This window comes from Staurois parvus, unplaced genomic scaffold, assembly GCF_062004578.1.
Source record: "Staurois parvus isolate SC_StPar_1 unplaced genomic scaffold, SC_StPar_1.0 ptg000303l, whole genome shotgun sequence".
Classification (NCBI taxonomy): domain Eukaryota; kingdom Metazoa; phylum Chordata; class Amphibia; order Anura; family Ranidae; genus Staurois; species Staurois parvus.
Window position 1 is genome coordinate 6224407 of NW_028318099.1, and position 26792 is coordinate 6251198.

The window sequence follows — 26792 nt, forward strand, 5'->3', positions numbered from 1 at the left end:
ATTTGGTTTTGCGCCATAGTCGCTCCAGGGCACGACTGTGTCGTTTGAGGGTTTTGGTGTGATCAGTCTGCCAGGGCTGGAGCGGTCGGGGTCTGATGTTGCGTGTGGTTAAAGGCGCTAGTGAGTCAAGGGCTGTTGACAGCGCATTGTTGTAGGCGGTCATAGCCAAGTCGGGGCAGGACAGGGGGAGGATGCGGTCATGGAGTTGATCAACTGCGGAGTGGAGGGAGGCAGGGTTAAGGTTGCGGAGGTTACGGCTGGTAGTAGTGTGACATTTGGAGGGGTAGGCATTGGAGGATGAGGAGATAGAGAAGGTAATCAGGTTGTGGTCAGAGAGAGGGAAGGGGGTGTTAGTGAGGTTGTGGGGAGCGCAGCGGTTGGAGAAGACAAGATCAAGGATATTACCGTCGGAGTGGGTGGTGGATTGTATGCACTGTGCAAGTGCAAAGGAGGAGGTTAAGTGGAGGAGACGGGCTGTGTCCGGGTTGTCGAGGTTGACAGGGATGTTGAAATCCCCAAGGATGATAGTGGGTAGCTCAGAGGAGAGGAAGAAGGGTAGCCAGGAGGAGAAGTCTTCCAGGAAGCGGGGTATGGATCCAGGAGGCCGGTATATCACAGCAATCTTTAGGGGGGTTGGGGAGAATAGTCGGACGCAGTGGGCCTCGAAGGAGGAGAAGGATAGGGAGGGGGGGTTTGGGAGGACTCGGAAGGTGCTCAGCGGTGACAGGAGCAGGCCAACCCCACCACCTTTACGACCGTTGGGCCTGGGTGAGTGGGTCCAGGTGAGACCGCCATAGGAGAGTGCAGCAGGGGAGGTAGAGTCAGTGGGCTGGATCCAGGTTTCTGTAATCGCCAGGAGGTTGAGGGAGCGGGAAACAAAGAGGTCGTGGATGGCGGTAAGCTTGTTGCACACCGATCGGGCGTTCAGGAGTGCACATGAAAACGGGGGGGAGATTTTAGGGAGCAGGGGGACAGATACCAAGTTGCGGGGGTTGCGGCAGGACGTGGAGGCGGGAGGGTTTTGTGCGGGTGAGGGAGGTGGTGGAGGGCCAGGATTCGGGGAGATGTCCCCCGCGGTTATGAGGAGGAGAAGGGTGAGAAAGGTGGCATGGGAGCGGGATGTGCAGGAGCGTGAGAAACTACTAGTGGAGGTGTTTGGGTCAGTGGGAGAGTGGAGTAATAGGAGGAGGTGGTAGGTGCCATAGAGGGGTGAGGGAAGCAGTGAGGGCACAATATACAAATGTTTGGGAGGAGCAGAGGGATATAGTGAATGGATTTTGGGAACAGAGGAGAGGAAAATGAGAAGGAGGAGTGGAAGAGGCATTTTGGGGAGGTGATGAAAGCAATAGTAGGGAGATGATAGCAATGAGGGGTAGATGTACAATTTTTTTGGGGTGGAGCAGAGGGGTAAAGAAATGAGATTTGGGAACAGAGGATAGTAGTATGAAGAGGAGAAGAGGGGTGTATTATATAAAAGGTACACGGAGTGGGACTCAGGTATGTAAAAGATATTTCCCAGTGCGTTTCCTTGCAGTCTGTCCAGCATGCAGTAGAGTTTCTTGCTGTTGTTGTGTCTTTCTGCTGCTTAAGTTCAACTGCTGTGTTTAACTGCTCTGCACTCATTCAAAGCCGCACTCCATCATAAGCAGCACCCCCATCAGAGACTGTGCCCCCCATCAGAGATCTCCCCCATGAGCTGAACTAAATTTATAGGGAGATGCTCAAATGAGCATTCAACTCCGCCCCAATTAGAAGCTGATAAGGCTCACATGAATAGGGGGGGATGTTTCTTAGGAACCAGGCCACAGTCATAAACCTGAGTGCGCCTAGAGGTGAGGACAAGTCAACAGATACACAGATATAATTACAACATTTGTTGAGAATTTAACAGGAGTCAATGCGTTTGTCTGGTTAAGAGTGGAGGTAGCAGATAAATGCAGTTACCCAGAGAAGAACAGCAGGAGTCAATGCGTTTGTCTGGTTAAGAGTGGAGGTAGCAGATAAATGCAGTTACCCAGAGAAGAACAGCAGGAGTCAATGCGTTTGTCTGGTTAAGAGTGGAGGTAGCAGATAAATGCAGTTACCCAGAGAAGAACAGCAGGAGTCAATGCGTTTGTCTGGTTAAGAGTGGAGGTAGCAGATAAATGCAGTTACCTGTGAAAGTAGAGAAGGCATAATTAAAGTGCTGTGTTTAACTGCTCTGCACTCATTCAAAGCCGCACTCCATAATACACCATAATACTCCATAATACATAATACACCCCTCTTCTCATATAGAGTTTTCCTTTGGTGGTATTTAATCACCGCTGGGTGTTTTATTTTTTGCGCTATAAACAAAAAAATACCAAAGAAAAAAAAAGTTTTTCTGTGTTTCTATTATAAAATTTTGCAAAGAGGTACTAATTCTTCTTCACTGATGTGCGTTGATGAGGCTGCACTGATGGGTACTGATGAGGTGGCATGGATAGGCAGCACTTTTGGGCATTGATAGGAGGCACTGATAGGCGGCACTGATGAGCTTGCACTGATGATGCTGCATTGATAGGCGGCACTGATGGGCAGCACTAATGGGCGCCACTGATGGGTGGCACTGATTGATGGGCAGCACTGATGGGTGGCACTGCTGTGCACAGGTGGGTGGCACTACAGGGCACAGGTGGGTGGCACTGATGGGCGCACGTGGGTGGCACTGCTAGGCACACGTGGGTGGCACTGCAGGGCACAGGCAGGTGGCACTGATGGGCACAGGTGGGTGGCACTGATGGGTATAGGTGGGTGGCACTGATGGGTACAGGTGGGCAGCACTGCTTGGCACAGGTATGTGGCACAGGTGGGCAGTACTGCTGGGGACTGATCATCAATGCCCTCATGATCAGTGCTGATCCCTTCACTGACAATTTCTGGTTCTCTGCAGTACCTTCCTCACGCTGTGACAGTGTGAGGAAAGTGCAGCCAATAACCGGCAACTGTATTTACTCGGTGATCTGCTGTGTCATTGGACACAGCTGATCACGTGATAAAAGGCCGCCGTGATTGGCTGTTTACCATATTACATGATCAGCTGTGTCCGTAGGATAAAGCGATCACCGGCGGTGCTGTGTGCGCTGCTGGGGGTGCTCAGGGGGCGTGTTCTGAAATGACGTCTATGGATGTTGTCCCAGAACCAGACAACCGCGCTTTAGCCGTCCTGGTTAAGCAATAACTGCTAGGCCTCACATCCCTCTTTTCACTATGCTGTCTCCTCCTATCAGCATATTTATTGTCAGCCCATGTTCTCCCCTGATTGGCTCCTAGTGCTGCCCCTCCCTCTTCCAGGCTGATTGTTAAAGTGAAGCTCAACCCAAAAGGAGAAGTTCCACTTTTTTTTTTTAAACAAAGCTTTATTTGGGTTTTTCAATTTACATAAACTCAGCCGATGAAACACTCCAAGGATGCATCCTGGCAACAAAGTAACTTTTGTAACAGTACTGACAGATTTACCAATATGAGCAATACAATATTTTGCATAGAAAACTGATCAGAAAGATTCACGAAATGTCAGTAGTTAGAACCTCTGAACAGAAACTCTGAAGGCAGATAAGACAAAAGAGGGGAGGCATTGTGAGTAAGTAGAGTGTGTAGGGGATGTGTAATGGTGAGCTATGATATATCTAAAGATAAGAAGGTCAGGACATACCACAGAACTTTGAATGGGAACTGGGGTACTTAGAGTATGTCAGTTGTCATGCGTAAGACGTGAATGTTGAAGTAGGAGAGAAGCGTATGAAGAGGAGATAATCAAAGAAGAAGAAACAGAGAAGATAGGTAGATCTATACAGAAGGAGAAGAAAGTTGAGAAGGAAGCTAGTATGGAGAAAAGATGGAAAAAAAGAGGTGGGAAAATAACATTAGAACGGACCAGAAGATCCCTTCCCAAGAAGTCGTTGAGCATATTTGGTAATGCGCAGAACGCTGTATTTTGAGAGAATAAGAGAGCTAGAGGCGACTCCCTGTATCAAAAAGTGATATACGTGTTGTGAGTCCTCGCTGATTAAGGGTGGGGGGAGAAGTTGTAAAGGAATGTGCGATGAAGATGAAGTATAAAGAAAATGGTAAAGGAAGTAGATAAAAGGAAATATGGCTTGGTTGCCTAGGTTGGCTAGAAGTGATGTGAGAGCAGCAACAAACGAGCATTGTAAGTGTATTAGATATAGTCATGCACACCTTAAATCCTCATAAATCAAAACAATATGTCCGGATTTACTGGATCATGTTTCCAGATTGGGGCATCACAGAAGAGCCATGAAGGAAAAACTGATGCTCTCTTGTCGGAAAGGATTTTTGAACATAGAGTCTCCATTTTTGATTATATTGATCCTCTCTGTGCTGGAGGGATGAGGTGAGGAAGTGGAGCTGGTCCAGACGAAGAAGTGCATTAAGAGCTGACTTGACATTTGAGATATTTGGAGGACTGTTAGAGACCCGAAGTTCCACTTTAAGGTCTGGCCCCCCACTCCCCGTTAAGGATTGGCACCTTTGGGGAGCAGGTACCCTAAATTGACAGGTACCCGCTCTCACTTTGGCTGCAATCACCTAGGCGACCGGAAGTAGAAGTTGTCCTCCCCCCTCCCTCTCTGTAGTCTTCCGGGACATGTGACAGGTCCCAGAAGACTACGGGACCATTTACAAAGTGAAGCGCTAGTCGCACATGTGCAGTGAGCACCCGGCTGTGAAGCCGCAAACTGTCACAACCAAGTGCCCACAATAAAAATGCTGGCGCCAGGAATACAGGACGGCCGGTGAAACGGGTTGCGGGGGTGGGGGGCACCGCAGGGTCGAGGGACAGGTGAGTGTCTGTTTTTTAAAGTCAACAACTACAGTTTTTGCATTCACAGAACACTACAAAAAGTCCCCAGCACAGTTTCTAGGTAGCCAGCACCAAAAAATAATTACCCGTCTCAACCTTTGGAATAAAAACAGGTTTCTTGGAATGAATTGCACCTTACTTTAAGTATAGCTAAATGCAACACTTTCTTTTTAGTTTTGGATGGAGTGGATAGGGATTAGAACCCCTGTGAGTAGTTATTGCTGTCTGTGCTCCCGTTAGGGAGATTCACCCTCTCTATTTGTCCTGTTTACTATTATCTTTGAAAGTGAAAGTAAAAGAAAATGCCAAATTTTGGGTTGTCCCCAGAAAAGTAATAGAGGAGAAATTCTTTCATGGCGGCACTAGTTCTGAGAATTATTTTAATTTGCAGGGATTCCTCGGCTTCCTCATTGGCTTTGGAACAGGAAGTGAAGGGAAATCTCCGCAATGGGACACAGATTGCAAAAAAAACACTCCCTTACTCTATCCAAAATGGATTGGTATTTTTTAATTATGTATTTGGTGTCCAGCTTTAATGTGAACATTACAATTTAGAAATAGGTCACAGGAATTCTGTCCCCTGCACTCTCTGCACATTTCCCACCACCCCAAACCAATTACCTGCAGGTAGACTTTCCAGTGACCATTCCTTCGCTAGCACCCCACACAACCTGTGTGTGTGACACCATGACACTATCTATTAGCAGCACATTTCCTCCCACTGAGTGCACTAGAGTACCAGGGATGAGGGGAGGGGGACAGTGCATTCTCCTTCCCTGGGATTGGCAGTGTCTTCCTCGAAAAAAAGTTTCTACCTCTGTCGACGTCCTGATGCACTCGAACCAGAAGGAGGTGAAGCTTGTTGCCATGTTAGTTTGATGCCAACAATCAGATTGCCTGGTAGCAGGATTGTTCTCGGTTTTAAATACCTGTAAGGCGTCAGTCAAAAAAAAAGTTTTTGTTTTCTGTGCCCTAGTGTTGCCTCGCTCCCTTTGTGAACCCTGAGCTATGCCCCGATACAAGACCAGCCAACCTGCACAAGAAGAAAGAGGAGTAGTGACTGATCATTAATACAGAAAACTCCTGCATAGGGCCAAAGTGTAGGAGCTGTTATATGCTGGATTACTGCACAGATCAGGAAGAGATACACAAAGTACACCAAGATTCAAGTAAGAATAGACAGCCCTCTTGTATTTAGACATTTACGGTGGTATTTACTAAAACTGGAGAGTGCAGAATCTGGTGCAGCTCTGCACAGAAAGCAATCAGCTTCCAGGCTATATTGCCAAAGCTTAAAGTGTTACTAAACCCAGGACCCTGCATTAATTATATCTGGTCTCCCACAGTACACAGAACATAGAAATGCAATTATTTTAGTAAATATAAACTGCTAAATACCTTTTCTCATCAGCAGTTAGAGCAGTCTTGTGACTTCTATCAGTGTCTGGCTGAGCACTGGTTAAAGCATGTAGGAGAACTTTTCATTCTCCTCTGACTGTCTTATGAGGCTGTATGACCCCTGACCCTCTTTCTGGACAAGGCTGATTGGCCCTGTGCTGATCACATGCACCCTCCCAAAGAGAAAAAAAACTCTCTAGCAATACACACTAGACTGAGCATGTGCATGTGGCTACGGGTTCAGTCTGTCTTATCAGGTGAACATCTGAGGGGCAGAGAAAACAGGATCAAACAGCCTTTTTACACAATGCAGAGGATTAACCCCTTAGGTTTCACAGTGAGTATAATAAGCATGCTTTACTGCATATACAGACTGATTTTACTGTTGTGGGTTTAGTAACACTTTAACTGCTAGCATGGGTTAGAGAGTTTGTTTAACTATTTTAGTTAATTTTAGTAACTTTTATGTACTTTTATGTTGGTGTACTGATGCAGAGAGGGCATATTGTCTGCTGAGCATGTGCAGAGTGTCTCTTAGTGCTCTGTACTATCAACAGATGGCTTGAGGACTGTGGAAGAAGGGGAGGATCAGACAAGAAAGGCTCAAACAGCCTTTTTACACAATGCAGAGGATTAACCCCTTAGGTTCCATAGTGAGTATAACAAGCATGTTTTGCTGCATATACAGACTGATCTTACTGTTGTAGTAAACTAACCCCTGTCTAGCCCAAATTTCAGCTTTAACCAGTTGTGGACATTTTGAGTAGACATGTGCGCTTCGGTTCGTTTTCCGACATATAGTACATTTTCAGAGATTCAGATGTATACTAATCTCTGAATGAACATAGCAATGAATGTTAACGAATCAGAAAAAAAGTTATAATGAAATTAAGTATGCATTCATTTTATTCAGGTGACATCACATGATGCGATAGTAGTTTGGGCCAATGGAGTAATTACCTAAATTTTTGAATTTGTTCAATAGTTCAGATTCGGATAACAAATGGATCCGAATTTCTTTCCATTCAGCTGCACATGACACCAGTCATTATCCAATCAGCTTAATCGGCTCATGCCATTTTTCCAGGTGTGTTGGACTAGCGTCCAACATTATTGAATCCTTCTGATTCAAATCCGACCGATTCCAAAATATATCGAATACATGGCAATTTTCTGGAAACTGCAAAATATATTGAATCCACCCAGACCAACGAATATATGAAATAATTGCTGAAGATATGAAATGCATTCTGAAAATAGTTTGGGTTAACATAACATATATGACGAATCGTAATTCTTTAATGAAGGAATGCATCCAAAACAAAATGAACATTTCAGGCATGTACATGTCTAATTATGCATGCTACACATGTTAATCTAGGGGGGAGGGGAGTGTTAGATGGACTAGCAGCCTTAGATACACTAACAGATTGTAGATGAACTCCAGCTCACATTTTATAATCAGTTTCAACAATTTTATTTTTTTCTTTTGGGATAAAGTACAGAAGAGAAGATAGCGTGTTCAGTTCAGCTGAAAAACACAAGAACAAACAAACAAAAAATCAAACAAGAAAAACAACAGACTTTCTGGTAGGATCACCAGGTGAAGATAAAGGAAAGAGCCAAAAAAGGAAAACGAGTGCAGCCATCACATCTAAAAATTGGTAAGCTGTAATATAATAAAGGATTGCTTTTGGGTTTAATACCACTTTAATTGAAGAACACAGGGCATGTGTGGTGCATAGTATCCTTTTGGACCGCTTCCACTCCCACCCCCTTGCACTTGCTGGCAATTCCTGGCTGTCAAACCAACAACAAACCAAATGTCTAAATAAAGTATCTTATAGTTGTTGTCAGCTGTAGGCTACCTTCTGTAATGGACCTCTGACACAGCGTTAATAAACACTGTTCAGATGTTACTGTTCTATTTACTCTGTTCCATTCATCTTCAGATCAAATGGATGATTTTTGATCTGCATATGCTTGTCAGTTAAAGCAACATGACAAGTAAAAATATTTTTTAATGAAATTTAATTCTATCTAACCTCTGATAAATTTTTAGTTTACCTTTATCAGCACTCTTCAAAGCAGAGCTATATTCATGTCAGCTTCAGCAATGCAGTGTCCAAGAGCTCCCTCATTGGTCGCTGACATCTTTGGATGGTCTTCCTGAAGGTTTCAGTCTTCAGCCATTTTTATTGACCAAGCCGAGTTGATATTACTCCCAGGCATGCACTGGAGTTCATTCTAGGCAAATACTGCATGTTGCAGTATTCGCATGTGCACAGTGTACAGTGTAGGCAGGCAGGGGGAATACTTTAACACAGAAGAGACAGTTTGTCTTTTCTGTATTATAAAGTCTATCTATGCACAAATGTATTTATTTATTTATTTTTTAGTAAAGTTCCACTTTAAATCCTTTTTCCATTTCACCCAAGCTTATTTTTTCCAGATGATTTTTGTTTTTTACTTTTTTTTTTATTTGATTACATCCATATTTCTGTGCTCAAAGCGGTACATTTTTTTGCATGGAAATATGTATTTTTTTTATTGTTGGCCTGTAATTTGTAGGAATAACTCACTGAAATCTGTCCGAACAAGAGTCTAGTAAACATCCCGGGTATGTTACAATTTGAAACACGAAATTATAAATTATAATTTAATAAATAGTCATATAAAATAATAATATAATAATAATAAATTTAGTTCAATTTATATAATATAGCGCCAAGTTTGCACATCACTGAGCAAAGTCGCAAAATCGTTTTCAGTGTCTGATGACGAATTTCGCCACGAATCATTATCACTCAATTCTGCAAGTGATTCTAATTTACTATCGCTGTTCTCTAGCTGGTCTAAAACTGCTTTTGACCTGAAGGGACGCTTTTTGGATGCCATGGACAGTCTTTGACAGGTTCTTTATTAAAAGAAGGAAAATAAAAGAATGTCCCCAGAAGTATATCTGACGGCAATCATGATGCCCGCCGCCGCCACCCGCAAAAATTTATAAAAACTCCCAACACTGGCTCCCAGCCATCTGACTGCTCCGCGGGCATTGTGATTGACGTCGGATCTACTTCGGGGGACATTCTTTTAATAAAGGACTTGTCAAAGATTGTCTCCTGTCTTTTCACACTACATTTTTTTGTGTGAATGAGTAGCATTACCATGTACCCCATACTCATTCACATGGGGGGGTGGATCTGGGGGCCTCTTGCTAAAGGGGGCTTCCAGATTCCGATAAGTCCCCCGCTCGCAGACCTCCACAACCACAGCCCATGGTTGTGGGGAAGAGGCTCTTGTCCCCATCAACATGGAGACCAGGTGCTTTGGGGGGCAGCCATTTTGAGGGCATGTGGCCTGGTATGGTTAAGGAGGGGGGGTGCTCACTCGTCCCCTCCCCTTTCCTGACCTGCCAGGCTGCATGCTCAGATAAGGGTCTGGTATGGATTTTGGGGGGGACCCCACAACATTATTTTAAAATTTTGGCATGGGGGTTCCCCTCAAAATCCATACCAGACCCGAAGGGCTTGGTATGGATGGAGGGGGGACACCATGCCACTTTTTAAATTGCCGGTAATTCTTTCTTTTACATTCAGCTGTCAGTGGGGAACCCCATGACTTGATAAAATAACTTGTGGTATTTTAGTAGTGTTTAGTGAATTCAAACTTTTTTTTTTTAAATGCTGTGCAGTTTCCTACTGCATACTCAGATGCAGTAAGATACCACTTAGTGAATTGTGCCCATAATCACCAAAAGAAAGCCTTGTTTGTCCTAATATTTTCCAACATTTAGTATGAACTCAGAATATTATATTATACCATATTTGTGTATGGCTTCCTATAATCTAAGCATTGGAAGACATATGTAATAAAATATTAGGGTATATGTAACCCAAAAAGAAAAAATTATTATAAATCTGCCTACCAGTTGTAGTGGCTGCGTTAGTTTACTTTTTAGGCAAGGAGCATTTATCCCTCTGTTATGGAGATGAGAAGAAGGTTTGGTGTTCTGTAGTCCACAGATAGAGCTGGAAACGACACTAGCTGATAACAGTCAGTAGAGGCAGGGAACACAAGAAGTTATCAGCTCACTGGATTGTTGGGGAATCAATAGGTGTTTTTGTACTTATCAAACAAATATAACACATTCATTTTAATGGTATTTTTAACAGGTCAAACGGAGAAATTAAAAGAGTTTATGTACACTTTAATATGTGTTTTGCACAAAATTGTGTTATGTGGATTGTCCAATGTTTGGTATAAGTTAACACTAATAAGGCATGCCATTCAAGCTGGATTTTAGTTTCATTTTTCACAATAAAATATAATATTGTATTCTGATATATAAATGCAGCTGACACATGTAATGCTAGCATTCAACACATACAATATATTCCTTCTTTCATTTCAAAGTTTCCTCTGCATTCACATGCAGACCCAACTGTCTAGAAAACTTGACAGGGGTGGGACAACCTATAACAGTGCCAGTAGTGCTTCGGCACTAACCCATAATCCATAAATATGGTAATTGTTGCAAGCACCCATGACAGTGTTAAAGGTTTGTCCCAAACCCTGCCACTTCTCTTTAGCTGGACAGCTTGGTTTAAATGTGGAAGAACATGAAAAAGACATGATAAATAAAAAAGGAATTCATACATTGAGTGCTATTTTTATATGGACCAACCACATACTTTTTTCAGTATAAAATACTGTATTTGTGGTCCTTTTCATTTCCCAGTAGAAGACAACTTATCATATTCTTCTCTAACATAGACAAAGCATCACAAACTAGAATTCACATTTTTATTTCCAAATATTCTGACCACACAATGACTTCATAGGAACACAATTTATACTCAAATGAACATCAGTGGGTTTGGTTTGGATTTTTTTAAATATCTTTATCTAACAGTAATTATTTAATACAGTAAATGCCATGCACAGTATGAACAGAATTCATGAGCCTGCTCCATCATAAAAGGGACTGTTTAGTAACAAAGTAGTGAAGAACTTGGAGACAAATTTCTAAGGCATTACCAGCACACCAAAGGGCTCTTCAAAAGAAATATTTTGAAATGAAATGACAGGTTGAGGCATGGTTTCACATAAAAATTATTTTTAAATAAAGACATCAGCATGATGTCACATTGAAATCATATTGAAAACCCCTTTAACATGCTGGCAACGCCTTAGAGATTTTAGTTCATGTACAACAACGCTATCGGTGAGACTTTATGGGGAGGATTTACTTAAACTGGAGCACACAGAATCTGGTGCAGCTGTGCATAGCAACCAATCAACTTCTAACTTCAGCTTGTTAAATTAAGGTTTGACAATAATACCTGGAAGCCGATTGGTTACTATGTAAAGCTCCATCAAATTCTGTATGCGCCAGTTTTAGTAAATCTTCCTCTTTGTCTTTAGTGTGCATTGTGCACTCTATAAGAATTCAGAAGATGCACACAAAAGGCATACACGCTTTACAACTGTCCTTCAGGTTCATCAAGAAAAATAGCTGTACTGTTGTTCTCAGTGCTCCTTGTTTCAATATCAGCACTGCTGATTAATTCTTCCTGATTATCAGTGGATTCACATGCACAGCAACTGTCTTCCATTTTTGCTTTTTTATCAGTATTTTCAAAAGAAGACTGGAAGTCTATCAACAATACAATAAGACGATAAAGTTGTAAAATGACTACCAGGGAATTTTTGGCAGCAAAAAATACCAGCATTTGGTTAACCACACTGAAATAGGCCATAAGGATGATGCGGCATATGAGAAAAGGACCATCTTGAATCAGTAGACTAATTCCAATGTTCCAAAGATCTGCACTGTATCTACAGAACAGTAAACACAGGCCCCTCTTGGAGGTTGATCCTTGATGGCATCCAATATTTTGTACTATAAAGAAAAGATAAGTTGACCCAAATTAGAAAATATTAATAACAGAATAATGCTAGATGAACAGATGAACATCAATCAATATTACTCTACTACTAATATGATTCAACTATTTGCTACCAGCAAGCAGCATACGTTTCAGTTTGATAGGCTAGAGATCTCAAACAAAATCAAAAAGTGCATCAGAGTCAGTTGTTATACTCAGTACAAGTAGTATAGTTTACCTTAAAAACCTTAATGCCATATAAGTCAAGGTAAACAACTAAAAAACTGTTAGCACTTCTGCCTTCCAAGATTCAAATCTTACCTGGGACATCATCTGTATAGAGTTTGCATTTTCTTCCTTTCTTAGTCTAGGTTTCTTCTGGGTGTTCTGGTTTCCTCCCGAATTCAGAGATATGTTTGCAGGCTAAATTATTTTATACTAAATTGTCCTTTCAGCATATTTCTAAATTCTTTATTCAAGAAAGAGGACCAATCCAAGATGTAGACATGTAGAACATACCGTTACAGAGTAAGCCATATGTAACACAAATATATACATCCTTCCACTCAAATTACCTTTTTTTTTCTTTTTAATTAATTGAAAGGTCCAGAAATTATCTTAAAAGAAAGAGTGAAGCTGAAGTGGGGAGAAAACAGGATAAGGGATGAGAGGGCAATAGACAAAGGGCTAGTAGAATTCCACAGAGAGGGAGTGGTTCTGGCTGGCGAGAGGGGGGGGGGAGAGAACAGATGGGAAGAGGCTCGTCCAGACACCCCCGTGCCCTCTAATTGTCCAAGCAGCCAGCTCAATGTGTACTGGGAAATACTAGGGCTGTGGCAAGGTTAATGGGTTTGGTGTCTGTTAATGAACCAAGGTCTCCAAGTTTTCCATGATTTCTATTCTTGCTCCCTCAGAGTCATGGTGAGCTGCTCCAATTGTTGAATTTCTAAGATCCAAGCTTGCCATTGTGCAATGGTGGGGGGAGAGCTTTGCTTCTACGTTGTTGGGATGCAGGCCTTAGGAGGTGTTTGAGCAATGGGCCTTTATATTTCTCAATACAAAGAGAAGTAGCATGCAATAGGTAAGCTTCCCAGGTTCTTTCTAAAGGCACATTTGTAAGGGTCTTTATGATAAGTTCTACAGAATCCCAGAATTCCCTGAGCCTGGGGCATTCCCAAAAGATATGCAGGAGGGTTCCTTCTGCCTCTAAGCACCTCCAACAACAGTTGGACACGTATGGGTACTTCCAATGGAGTTATTAATTTGTAGCTATTTTCTCGATATTTACAAACTATAGAGGCTTTGTGCCTGACAAGAACTATGCTGTCCTTTTGAACTTGGGAGAATACAATTCCCCAGTCTTCTTTCCAGCACTTTAGGAACCGTAGTTTACTTCTGACCTTGCTATCAGGAAAGAATAAAAGAGTGATAGTATATTATGGGAATTTTGTCAAGGCACAGTTTTTTTTAACTGTGTGAAGGTGCGTACTGTTTTATGAGACTCAGGGAGGTCATTTAAGAAGCTGCTCAGCCAGCCATAGAAAATTAAATTCAGGAGTGAATGTTATTTCCAACTTGTGATCAAAGGGCGATTGCCTGATGAGAAATTAAAGAGGCAAAAAATTCCCTACTTCATAAGGACATTAAATTGTGGGTTGGAGCAGGCATGTCTAGAAGTTCCAGATCCTAAAATAGGGAGCATAGGGCTAGGCAAGGGTGCTAGAAATGTAGAGAGAAGCATTCCCTTGAGGGTTTAAAGGGTTGCAGTTACTAGTGGATTTTTGTAAGTTGTGTGGTTCGAGGTTTTGGAAAGTCATGGAAGAACCACTAATGGGGTATCAATTGGGGATTGTTTCAATTTAACCCACAGCTTATGGTCATTATGGGTACACCAGCTAAGGAGTCTAGTTAAGTGTTTTGCTTCATGATACTTTTCTGGGTCCAAAAAACCCATGTCCCCCCTCATGCTTTGGTAAACTGGAGCGCCTAATACATGTGGGCTTGCCTCCTCATACAAAGTGAAGGAACTTGAAATTTAAAAGTGCTTTGGAAAGGAAGAAATCTCCAATCTAGTGTCTGGAAGTTGTGGGCAACCAGCAGGGTGTGTGTCCAGGTCCACACAACCTTTATAATGATGGGCTGGTGAGAGCAGAGGCAGGTGGAGTTGGTGTTGCACTTGTTGCAGCCGGGAGGGAGGTGTGCTCCTGTCTAGAGACCAAGGCAAACCGCTCAGCACTTCACGTTGGAGAGGTTTCAGGTCAGTGGACTGAGAGAGTTGGGTCAGCTGAGAGAGTCTAGGAGACTGTGAGAGTCTGGGAGAGTAAATGCTGAGACAAATGGGAGAGAGTCTAGGGGACCAGAAGAAACCATTAGTCTTGGAGGAGTGAAGGGGCCTGGGGTGTCAGGAGAACCCCTACTTAGAGGCTAGGACTGGGCCTATGCAGCAAGATACTGCCACCAAAGCTGAGTGAGCCTTAAGAGCCAGGTGGCTTGGTATTTTCTGTTGAGTTTGCTGAAGCTGAATCCTCATGCATTGTAAGTCGTGCATTGCAAAGTTTTTGTTTCTTTCTCTCTTAATAAAAGTCGGCTATGAGGCCCTTACATTTAGTTCCTATATATATATATATATATATATATATATACACTGTATATTGTCATTGCACTGACTGGGACACTCAGAATGTATACCAGATGACTGTAGGAAGCATTCAGTTCCCTCCCCCATTCGAACACTGTGACAGGGAGCTGCAGTTGTGGTTTACAGCTGTGATTGCTGTAATTGGTGGTCACAGCGATCACATGGTCCAGGACCAGTTTTATTGGCTCCGTACCCAGTCATGTCATCCACTGTGTCCAAGGGACACAGCAATCTCTGGACTTGCCAGTTTGTACTCTATGGGCCACACATGAGTCTGTGATGTGTAAGTTTGTACATCTATATCTACATGTACATGGGCCAGACAGAATACGGTTAGAGAAGCAACAATGCTGCAACATGGCTAACTTGTGCTGCCTGTAAGTTTCTATGTTAGTTATTATTTATATTGATCTTTGTGTCCCGGTAGGATCCTGGGTATACAGTACATGCAGTCTTGACTGCATAAAATGTCACCTAATCACAAATTGGATGTGGGGAATGCTCTTTCCTTTTGCAAATCAAAGCAGGTGGTACCCTGTTAGGCATAAGAAAAGTTCTTAGTTTAAAGTGGCCATAAGTCATATAAAAAATCCATTTCTAATGTCTAGGTTGGAGTTAGGATTTCAGACACCAGTGAATATTCCAGAACACAGCAAGTTCAAACTCAGCATGACTGCCATGAGCAGTGTCAATATGACTGTTTAGTTGGCCCCTAGGTGGTTCTATAAAGCCAGGACGTGACATTTTGTTTCCCCGTGCAACTCATAGCTCATATAAGAAGGAATAACTTTCATTTCCCCCAACTACGGTCTAATGAAAGATGAAATATATTCCCCTTTGACCATTGTAGAATGAGTGATAATTGCAGACAGTGTGATGTCGAGCAGTTGCAGGGTCTGAAAGGATTCTTTGATGCCCCTCTTCCCCCCATCCCCAGTGAGGTGACATTTGGATACATTTTTCTATAGCCACAAATCGTGTCCCTTATCAGGGAGATTGAGGGCATATCCTTGTCAAAAGACTTTATAGCAGCTAGGCCACTTTTGTCCACACACCATTAAACACAGGAGAGGCCTGCCAGTATTTCCATAATTGTTGGCTTGTATGGCAAAAGGGTCTGCAGACTCTTGTCCCATATGAAGGACACCTCATAATAGATGAAGAGCAGCTGGGATAGATACCATTCCCTGAAAGTTTATGAACTAGTTGAGCATCTGATGCAAGGTACAATTTAATCACTCACACAGCCCAGGGGTCTGCAGGTGATAAAGTGGGCCATGATGTGCTCTACCTGCATCTTCCTACAAATGCATTACACCAGGCAAGACATAAATTGTGTGCTGTGATCAGTAAGCATCTCTCTTGCAAAGCCAACTCATGTGAAACTGCTCACCAAATCCACAACCTTGTCTGCCTGAGCCTTAGGGAGAACCTAAGTCATAAGACTCTTAGGTGATGGCCTCTCTTTATAGTCTCCCTAATCTCAGTACACTCTCATTCTGCCACCCCCCTCAGGCAGTTTGTGTGCCTGACCTCTGAGTTCTTCCAAGCTGCCATCAAGGGAAATGACAGACTGAAGAGACTTCAGGCTCCTTATGGCAGGTTTAGAAGAGCAGGGGACTGACCGGGTTTCACAGGCTGTTCACCCCACTGACCTCCAGAGTTTCCCATGTCCCAAACAGTATCCTAAATTGACTCTAAGCAATATCCCTTTTCTCCAAAAAATAATCCATATATATCAACTGTTTAATAACCCTTTTCTATTTTCCATTAAATAGTTTCTTACTGTGTTTTTCTGCCTCCTTGTATAAGCTCCCAAACCTCTCCCATTTCCTCTAATTTCCATTCATTTGGAATTAGCAGTGCACATTAGTTGCTGTCAACTCCCATAGTCAATAGTTCCTAATGAATCTCAAGCATGAGCAAAAGTGGGTGGCTACATACAGTGGGACCATGAAGAATGAACTTGGCCATCTCTTACTAAGTAGGAAGTGGGATCTCAGTAGCAAAAACATTAATATGGAGAATTTGAGGAGGCCAAGAGAAGTATAAAGTACTTTTTTGAGTTTTGACTATACACGTAATTAGGTTCTTTTTCTACACCAGATTTTAATGTCACTTTATGTGAGTCCAGGACTTCAGTTGGAGATGTACAGGGAGATTGAACTTGGTTTATATTGAGCTACCAACTTCCCCAGACCAATACCCAATAACACAATAGTGGGGATAATGTCTTTTAGTACCACCTCTCATAGAGGAAATAGTATTTCCCCCTTTCTATATGCCTGTGAATTACATAACTGACAAAATCAGCTGTTTTTTTTAAAAAAGATGCATAAAATTTGCCACTGCTCCTTGCATAAATAAATCTATGCCAAAATGAGACGACTAAAGGATATGGTGACACTTTGCCAGCTCTGTAAATGCAGAAAAAGCTGCCCCTTTCACAATGCAGTGGGAATCATCTGTCATTTTGCTAGTCTTAGGGATCTGCATACTTATAAAACATGGAAAAGTAGAATAAAATGAAAGGAAGTTGAAAAACAAATTGGAAGCAGAACCAGGTAATATGACTTGTCAAAGTCACATGACTAGTGTTAGACAAGGTGGCAAATGGAGATGCAAGTGTCCAATTCTAACCAAGAGTAATTGTACCAAGCATAGCCCGTTGATGTCTGTAATAGCAATCAGCTTGCTACAAAAGGTTGTATTCTAAAAATTCACACATTGGGGTCATTAGGATCAATGCCCAAATGACTGTGTCAGTTCATTAGATAACTGCAGTGAGTAGGGAGGTCAAGTGGTATTTGACAAGCTTAATTCAAAAGAATCAACAGATACTCTGTAGCAGTGAGTAATTTCATTATGATCTAATTACAATTTTGCTTGCAAATAGTACTCACCAGCTAGATCAAGTGGGAACTGCAACATGCTCCATGTCCAAATACCAAGGATTGAGTAAACCAATATGATGTTTTCTCTGGAAATAAAACACACATAATTAAAATAATACACTTTTATTATGTCAGAGCATTGAAAATAATTACTGTAGGTATTAAAGACAAACATTAAACATTACGGTTGGTTTACTATAAGAAGATGTCCGCGTGTCAAAATGAAAGGTCACTTCATCAAAATACATGATAAATTTGCAAAGTAAATACTCACTGAGCTTAGTAAATAAGGTGAAGTTTTACTTATTTTAAACAATCTTGTATCAGCAAATATCCATTTTTTTTTTATTTTTCTGCATGTGATTGGGCATTCAAAGTCTACACTGGTTCATCCTATTTACTGACATTTACTTTGAATAGTAAATATGCACTAAGGCTGGTTCGCACATATGCGGCTTGGGAAATGCGTGCTAATCGCACAACTTTCCTGACCTGCAGGCAAACATGCTACTCTTTAGCAGAAGCATGAGGGTGCCATTTATTCTTAATGGCACCCCCAAGCATTGAAAAATGCAGCGCTTTTTGGGGTATATAAAATCACATGGTACAGCAGCATGTGGTTTCATTCGACTGTGGTTTTAAAAAAGGTTCAGGGACTTTTTTCCTCATGTTTAACACAGGTACAGCAGCCCACTCAAATGAATGGGCTGTAGTCCCCCACCAACTCGTCTGCACAGAGCCGCAAAGATGTGAACCTAGACTTAGTGAACACTCTGAGTTTTGCCTATAGTAAATCCGGGTTGATATCCAATATGTTCTGCAAAAGGTAGCTCTGTTTCATTTTACATCTATATCAGATGTTAAAGTAATAATGGGTGTCACTGAAAAATGGATAGGATTGTGTGATTTAAATAGGATTTGTGAAAGTTAGACAATGCTTGTTTTTTTTTTCAATCTAACATTTGGGAGGTATGTTGCAAATTACATATTAAAAAGGAGTTGCAGTTTATTCCATGCTTCAACAATACAAAAGTGACAAAATCACCACTTTGAAAAGGATAAATAAAAGTTGTATCAAAATACGGGATAAGTTACACAACAGGGAACTGCTTGTTATTGCTATGCATGTTAACCTGCTTTGTCTCACTCAGCCACTACACTCATGCCAGAATTACAGGCTCTTAAACCTTAAAGGTCACTTCACAATGATTTATTACAGGCCTGTGAGACACAGACCTGTTATTAGTAAAAACAAAGAAGGAAAGGCGTCCTAAACTCAAGCTCCCTTTCTGTCACTATGAAAAAATGTGATTAGATTAATTTAGAGCAGGCAGTCCTTGGAGCTATGCAAAATAAGACTTTTTTAATTCTCAAGAGATTGGTGATGGGATTAAGAATTCCATGCTTAAAGTAGAAAGCACCTTTAAAGCGTATCTATATGTTTTTGAATGTTAAGATACATACCTACAACTCTCTGTGATTGCAGTGCACATTATATTAAATGTTGGACAAAGATTATACATATAATATTTGTCTAGCATAAAAAGTTTAATAAAGGGTGCACACATGTCAAAGAATTCTCAGAGCATCATAGGTTTTCTAAAGACAACATGGCAGCATTGGTTGTCTCTCAAAAACCCCTTCTCTGAATAAATCTTTATATAAAGATGTTTGAAGGGAGGCAGAGAATGGGGGAAGTCATTTATCTGACTTAGTCTCATGTACATGAAAGTTTCACTTAAGCTACTGAGCTCTGCAAACCTCAATTTTTTCTTTTAAATTTTTTATTTATAGATTAGAATGAGATTACAGAGAAGTGTCATACAATACTAACAACATTTCTGAGAAGGCCACAGATTTTGAGCAGGCAAAGAGACTTGGAAAGCTTACAGATAGCTTTCAGTTATATGATTTGGTACAATGAAAGCACAGCCTCTATTACTATACAATACTGCACAAAGGGTAGCAATGAAAAGTTGTTGTGCTAATCTGGGACAATCTCGTCAAATCATAAAACTTTTACTCAAGTAGAAAAATAGAAGGAAGAACTGGGGGATACTACACAAAAAAGGGGTAGGGAAAAAGGGGGGTGAATAAATAATAAGGGGGAGGAGGGCACCAGGAATCTGGAGAATAAAGTGGAGGGAACCCTAACAAGGTTCATCCCAGGTACAACTTCTTCACTCCACTCTGGCCATCAACCTTTTTCCTTCCATTGAGAGTATAAACATATGCCAGTGCCACCAGGTTCCAGTCCTGCTAAAGCCAAATTTGGATTGAGGGTGGAGACCCTGTCTTTCAGCAGGTGGGGATGCAGGCCTTAGCAGAGTTAAGTAGTTGTACTAAAATAGATTTACAGTACATTTTTATAGACACTGAGTTATAATAGAGGGAAAAAAGCTGGGTAAAATGAAGTTCGTAAATTGTTGAGATATTCTTTGCACACTGTCCCAGAAAACTGTAGAGCTTGGGGAAGTTCCAGAAAATATTGAATAAGGTTCCTTAATCAGCTCTGCATCTCCAACAGTGATCTATGATAGAGAACATGCATTTATGAAGTAGCGATTGGCTCCTATACCACCTAGTAATTATTTTGTAGTTGCATTCTTGGATTTTGGTGCAGATCGATGAATTAAACATGAAAATATATACTTTCTGGAGTAGGTCCATAGAGAGGGTAATATTGAGATCACATTCCTATGCAGTAATGAAAGAAGAACATTAATTAGGGTTTGACATGGCCATGGAGAAGTAAATGCATGATTAAAAGTCCCTAAGTGTACCTTCCTCAGCACACATCATTTAAAATTCACTGAGACCACGGCTCAATTTGGCGGGGGGCAGTAGAGAAATCAAAACATGACACAATTGGAAAGCTGTCCAAAGGGAAAGGTAGAATCTGCCCATAGAGGACATAAAATGAAACAGCTTAGGCCATTCTGAATCTACCAGGAAATGAGAGGAGGTTAGTGTCGACTTCCCTAAAAGTTTGAAAAGAAAGGTTGGAAAGGCCAGGGGGAACTCAGGATTCCCCAGTATGAGAAGAAGAGAAGATGGATATAGAGCAAACCCAAATTTCATCATATCCTTCCTACAAACTAACAGGGTTGGGTCAATGAAAGGGTGAGACTTCAGGTCCATTGGAATGAATGGCTTCCACCACGATATGATTTTCAAAGGGACACTACATTGGGCCTGCTGCAGGAAAGCCCAGATCTTAATATGTGCCTATTCTAGTCTATCAAGTGTACATGGAGACAAATGGTGCAATATATTGGGTCGAATCGGGCATTGCAATTCCGCAATGGGATTTTAGGAATTTAAGTACTCACTGGTTTATACTGTACAAGAACGTCTATTGGTCCCCCAAAAAATTAGTGAAGGGTTTGGAGGTGGAATTAAAAAAATAAAAGGGGGGGATATAAATTAGTAAAAAAAATTAAGTAAATACAAACATTTTGGTAAAATTTTCATCTTCAAAAAAATGCAGAGGCCTGAAACAAGAGTGTAGTCCTGTGTGTCACTTGTTAAGTAAGGTTTGGACATTCCTTAAAAGGGGTAGAATTTTGTTTTTATGTGTCTAGGAGTCTGCATGGGATCATAATGCACAGTTATTTAGGTGCAGAAGGGGCTTATTTAAATTTAAAATGAAAATGTAGTCTAGATAGGGATGCAAGGGGAACCACTATATGCAATTCCTCTGATTTTTGAAAATTAATTTTCAAATTAAATAGTGCACCATCTTTGTGAAATTCTTGAAGAAGGCAGGGGAGGGAAAAGGGCTCCAGAGAAAGTACAAAAATTATCAGGGAGACAAGTGCCATCACAGATTTGTTTTAACAGAGGAGTCAACATGTACACTTTGTAAAAAACGAGTAACTCTGACGCACAGGAGTAAAGTAGTGTAAGGGTGAAAAGGATAAAAATTCTAAAATTTATAAAGTAAAAGATGATAATGGCAATATTGGCATATAAGTACTTAAAACAGGGTATGTAAATGCATAGGTGCACAATAAGTCCTTATAAGAGTCTCTCAGGCAATTTGCCTGGAAGCTTTTTAGCACAAAAAGACGGCAGCCATCCTCGGAGCAAGCCAGCTCTGTATGCAGGGACAGAAGAAAAGAGACAGGAGGCGCCCGTCTGAGTGTAGTAATAACACTGTATTTAATAGCAAAGGATTAAAAACACTCACAAAGGAAGTAATAAAACAAGCTCATCTGTGTATATGAGAGATGACCATTCCTCAAAATGTCCTGCAGGCACCACTGGTGGTTAGTGCAATAGCAGCTGGGCTGATGGAGATGGTAAGAGACACTGTAGTGGTCAATCCTACAGAGTAGTGGTGTTGTGCAGGAAGGAGCCTAGTAACCAGCACTGTACACTTCGGCATGTGACATCACAGGAAGAGGGTCAGTGGGGAGGAAGAGCACAGATGTGGGAAAGTCAGGCTATGCACTCTGAGCCTCTAGCTCCTTCTATTGGCCTCTAGAAGGAGCTAGAGGCTCCGAGTGCGTAGCCTGACCGCCGGAGTGTTCCATGCTGGTTTCTAGGCTCCTTCCTGCACAAACGCTGCTGGATCGGCTCTACAACACCACCACTCTGTAGGATTGACCACTACAGTGTCTCTTACCATCTCCATCAGCCCAGCTGCTCCTGCACTAACCACCAGTGGTGCCTGCAGGACGTTTTGAGGAATGGTCATCTCTCATATACACAGATGAGTTTGTTTTATTACTTCCTTTGTGAGTGTTTTTAATCCTTTGCTATTAAACATGTACACTTGATGGCTGCCTATGGAAATCCATATTATTAGATTATGTGTATTTCCCTTTTTCGAAAATATATTTTTACTTTAATCTTTAAACCTAATCTTAAAAAAAAAGAAAAATTATGTAAAACCTTGTGCTAAATGTAAAAGGTATTTAAGTACAAATAAACTTTTAGTGTAACTTGGTTAAGTACATAATTGTTGAATCAAAACAAAAGGTGTTGAAAGTCTTAGGCCTTGTCCACACCATGTGCAGAAATTTGCTTTTTTATGCACCTGTATCTGTAGGGGTACAACAAAAACAATTGGTTAATATGTGCCTTGTTTACACCACAACACTAGTATCATGTGCAATTGTTTTCTTTGTGTCCTTGCAGAGACCCACATTTGAGAACCACATGTCTCTGCCCATGGTGTGAACAAGCTCAAAATATTCTATGAAAACCATATCTGCTTGATTTTTTTATCACTTTATATGGTGTGAATGAGGCCTTGTGCATTTAAATGAACTGATTTGGTGGTCACAATATGTCTCATGGCACATACAAGGCACAAGAGTTGATTTACTAAAACTGGAGAGTGCAAAATCTGGTGCAGCTCTGCATAGAAAGCAAACAGCTTAACTGAACAAGCTGAAGTTAGAAGCTGATTGGCTACAAAGCACAGCTGTACCAGATTTTACACCCTCCATTTTTAGCAAATCAACCCCACAATGACTCCGGCAGTCATTGTTGGCATACTTTTGGACATTCCAAATTCTGAGGTCCAAGTTCTGAATTCCAGATTCCAAGTTCCAAATTCTGAGTCCTGAATTCCAAATTCTGAGTTTCAAATTTTAAAATTCCGAGTTCTGAATTCCAAGTCCTGAATTCCAAAATTCTGAGTTCCTAATTACAAGTTCTGAGTACCAAATTTCAGATTCCAAGTTCTGAGTTGCCAGTTCTAAATTGCAAGTTTCAAATTTCACATTCCAAGTTCCAAGTCCTGAATTCTGAATTTCAAATTCTAAGTGCAAAATTTCAAATTCCAAGTTCTGAATTCCAAAATTCTAAGTTCCAAGTTCCATATTCTGAGTTCCAATGTCACTACCAGAGGATAAGATCACCTGGGACTGTAACCTCAAGATCTAGCGGGCCAGTGGAAACAACTAAACAGGTGTATCCGTGTAACGATCCTTGTAAGTGCAGGAGCAGTGTGACCACATACAAACAGTGGTGTGTCAGGATCGTAGGATCTAAGGAGCCACCCGGTCTTCACCAGAGCCACTGAAGGTGGGGATGTTGTACTGCATGGTAGCCCCCAGGTTGCAGCTCTCTTACACACCTGTGTGGGCACAGCGCAACCAAATAGCACACTAGAAGGATACGGGGTAAGCACAGGCTACTAGGAACCAAGGTAACCTATTGCAACAAGCAAGGAGGGATGCCAGGGAAGAGGACACAGGGAACAAGTGTAAAGCACAGGAGAGTGAGAGATGCTGAGCAATGGTGCAGAGAGAGAGACTCAGCAAGCTGGAAAGGGCTGCAGGGCAAACAACAACAGGAAGCAATGCTGAGAAGGACAGAGCGAAAACATTGAGAACAAAGACATGATCAAACAGCACATGATGAAGCAGCGGTGAATAGCACAGGAACCAGAGGGGTCCGGCTTCCAAATGAAGACACGTTGCTCAAACACTAACACACGGATGAAAAAGCTTAATAATATCCCGGGCAGGAATCCGAACAACTCGGACAGGAGGCAAAACCCGGCATCAGATCGATGTGCACTAAAGCGTGACATCCAAGTTCTAAATTTGGAGTTCCGAATTCTAAGCGCGGAGTTCTAAATTCTAAACTCTGAATATCAAAATTCTGAGTTCCAAATTTCAAATTCTGAGTTCTAAATTTCAAATTCTGAGTTTCAAATTTCACATTCCACGTTCCAAGTTCTGAATTCCAGATTCTGAGTACCAAATTCCAAGTTTCAATTTCCAAATTCTGAAATTCAAGTTCTGAGTTTCATATTTCAGTTTTGGAATTCCAAATTCTTAGTAAACAGTAAATGGATTCAAACATGCTTGGGACAAATATAGATCAGACAAAAAAGACTCAATGGGCCACTTGGTCTTTTTTTCTGCCATCACTCTTCTATCTTTCTATGAGTTCTGTGAATTCTAAATTCTAAGTTCCAAAATCCAAATTACAAGTTCAAAATTAAAAATTCTGGCTCCAAGCAGCATTTCCCTATGTTTTAGGTTTGTAGTCTTTTCAATAAACTGGTCTTTAATCATTTTATCCTTTAAGGGTCCAAATCTGTAGGGTGCTCTCAGCTGATAGTGGAAAATAAATTCTCCCTCGCCCTTACAGCATCTGTAAAATCAACTCTGGCCACTAAGGCATTTTGGCTTGTATAAAATACGTTTCCAGGTATTGTATTGTTCTGAACCTAATAAGTTATGGTACTTGCATTGGGGTACTGCTGTATGAATGTTAGATTCCTAGTGGAAAATACTGACTACAACTCAAGAATGGGCAGTAGATTAAATGAGTGTTTTTTCCTGTTTTTGTGCATACGCATGTAAAAACTCTTCTATCAATTGTTGGGACGTGTCATACGCACCTATGCACTTGTTTGTGCATACGTATGTAAAATACTGTTCAGAAATGCTTTTTTACTAACCTAAAAGCAGTACATGTTTACGGGTCTGTATGTAGGCACATAAAAACAATGGGCTACATTTACATCAGTAAATTACAACAAAAAAAATGCTTGTATGCCTAAAAAGATTGTGCAAGAGGCTTTACGCAGCAATGCCCTCTGTCTATTAGGTGAGCCCCATACAGGCCAGATGATAGTAAGTAGAATGAAAATTGTTCAAACCAGGGATACCAGGGCACTGCAGGCTCTGCAGGATGCTGTAAAATATATACCGTATTTGCCAGGGTATAAGATGACTTTTTATACTTAAAAACATACCCCAAAAATCAGGGGTCGTCTTATATGTGGGGCATACAATGTGAACCTTTAGTTTGTTTGGGCCAAGCTGGCTCAAAACGAACGTCCCTAATCTGTCAGCCCGCTGGATGTGCGGTAATACTGTATGTATGGTAGCTTTGGCTACATACAGTATACTCCACTGAACCAATCACGGCGAGCGATGTATTCTATTATTGAATACAAAGCCTGCTCAGATTGGCAGAGATTGTGACATCATCAGCCCGCCTCCCTGACTCAGCCAATCCAAGCAGGCTTTGTATTCATTAATAGAATACATCGCTCCCCGTGATTGGCTCAGCACAGTATACTGTATGTATACTGTATGTAGCCAAAGCTACCGTACATACAGTATTACCACACATCCAGCGGGCTGACAAATTAGGGGGTGTATTTAAACAGAATGGCTGGTAGACAAGACCCCATCATGGCTCCAGCAAGAAGAAGGAAATATGAAGCCACTTTCAAACTGAAAGTTGTAAACTTTGCCAAGGAACATAATTGTGCTGCTGCAAGACAATATGGAGTAAAATAAAAGATGGTCCGACACTGGAAAGCAAATGTGTATGCATTAAAGAGTATGCCAAGGATTAAATGTGCATTAAGAAAAGGCACCCCACATTGGGAGAACTCGAAAATCATGTAGCAGACATGGTGCATGAACATCGTCAAAATGGTTATGTAGTGACACGAAACAACAAACATATGTCTGCAGTGGGCCAAATCTAACCCTGATCTAGTTTGGTGGCGTGCAGTGTGGTCTGCCAGAGAGCAGCACAGTGATGATGCACTGATCTCGGTGCATCACACTGTTTATTTTTTTTTTTTAACAAACTTTATTGAGATGTTATATAGACATCTCATAAAACTCAATTGCTGACCAAATGGTGGGAGGCAGTGGATTGCCTCGCAATGGACTGTGCTGAAAAAAGTACTGCATGCAGTACTTTTTCTAAGCGCACACTGCCCACACATCTTTGCAACACGGTGGTGTAAACCAGGCAGATAGGGAGACAAGGCATTTTGCATTATTAGACAGTAGGACTGCACTGGAATAGCAGCTCAACTCAGTTCTGCATCTGGTGTGAACCTAGCCTTATAATGGCTCAACAAATGCACAAAAAACACAGCACAAAATATTAATAATATTAAATAAAATATAATAATAATAAAATAAATTGTGTGAATATTCACTTCAGTTATTTATTAATGTGAAAAATAAATTATTGTTTACTTTTTTCATTTGTATATGATTGGTTGATCAAAGTGAAGAGAATTTTTTTCACATGATTCGATAATGGATGTGAATATTATTACAAATTATTGCGTGAAGATTCTCAACTTCTTTATTAAATATTGGTCATTAAAGTGGCATTTGTAC

At 41.2% G+C, this 26792-nt stretch overlaps 1 protein-coding gene across 1 annotated transcript in view; it reads right to left on the reverse strand.

Moving 5' to 3' along the window:
- Positions 1 to 7523: 7523 nt before the first annotated feature.
- Positions 7524 to 26792, reverse strand: part of TMEM26 (transmembrane protein 26) — a 103316-nt gene continuing 84047 nt past the window's right edge. Inside the window, exons 5-6 of the mRNA XM_089683200.1 lie at positions 17677 to 17753; positions 7524 to 12149 (exon numbers count right to left, since the gene is read on the reverse strand). Coding sequence (XP_089539326.1) covers positions 11728 to 12149; positions 17677 to 17753 — 499 coding nt within the window. The 3' untranslated portion in view covers positions 7524 to 11727. The remainder of the gene's footprint in view (positions 12150 to 17676; positions 17754 to 26792) is intronic.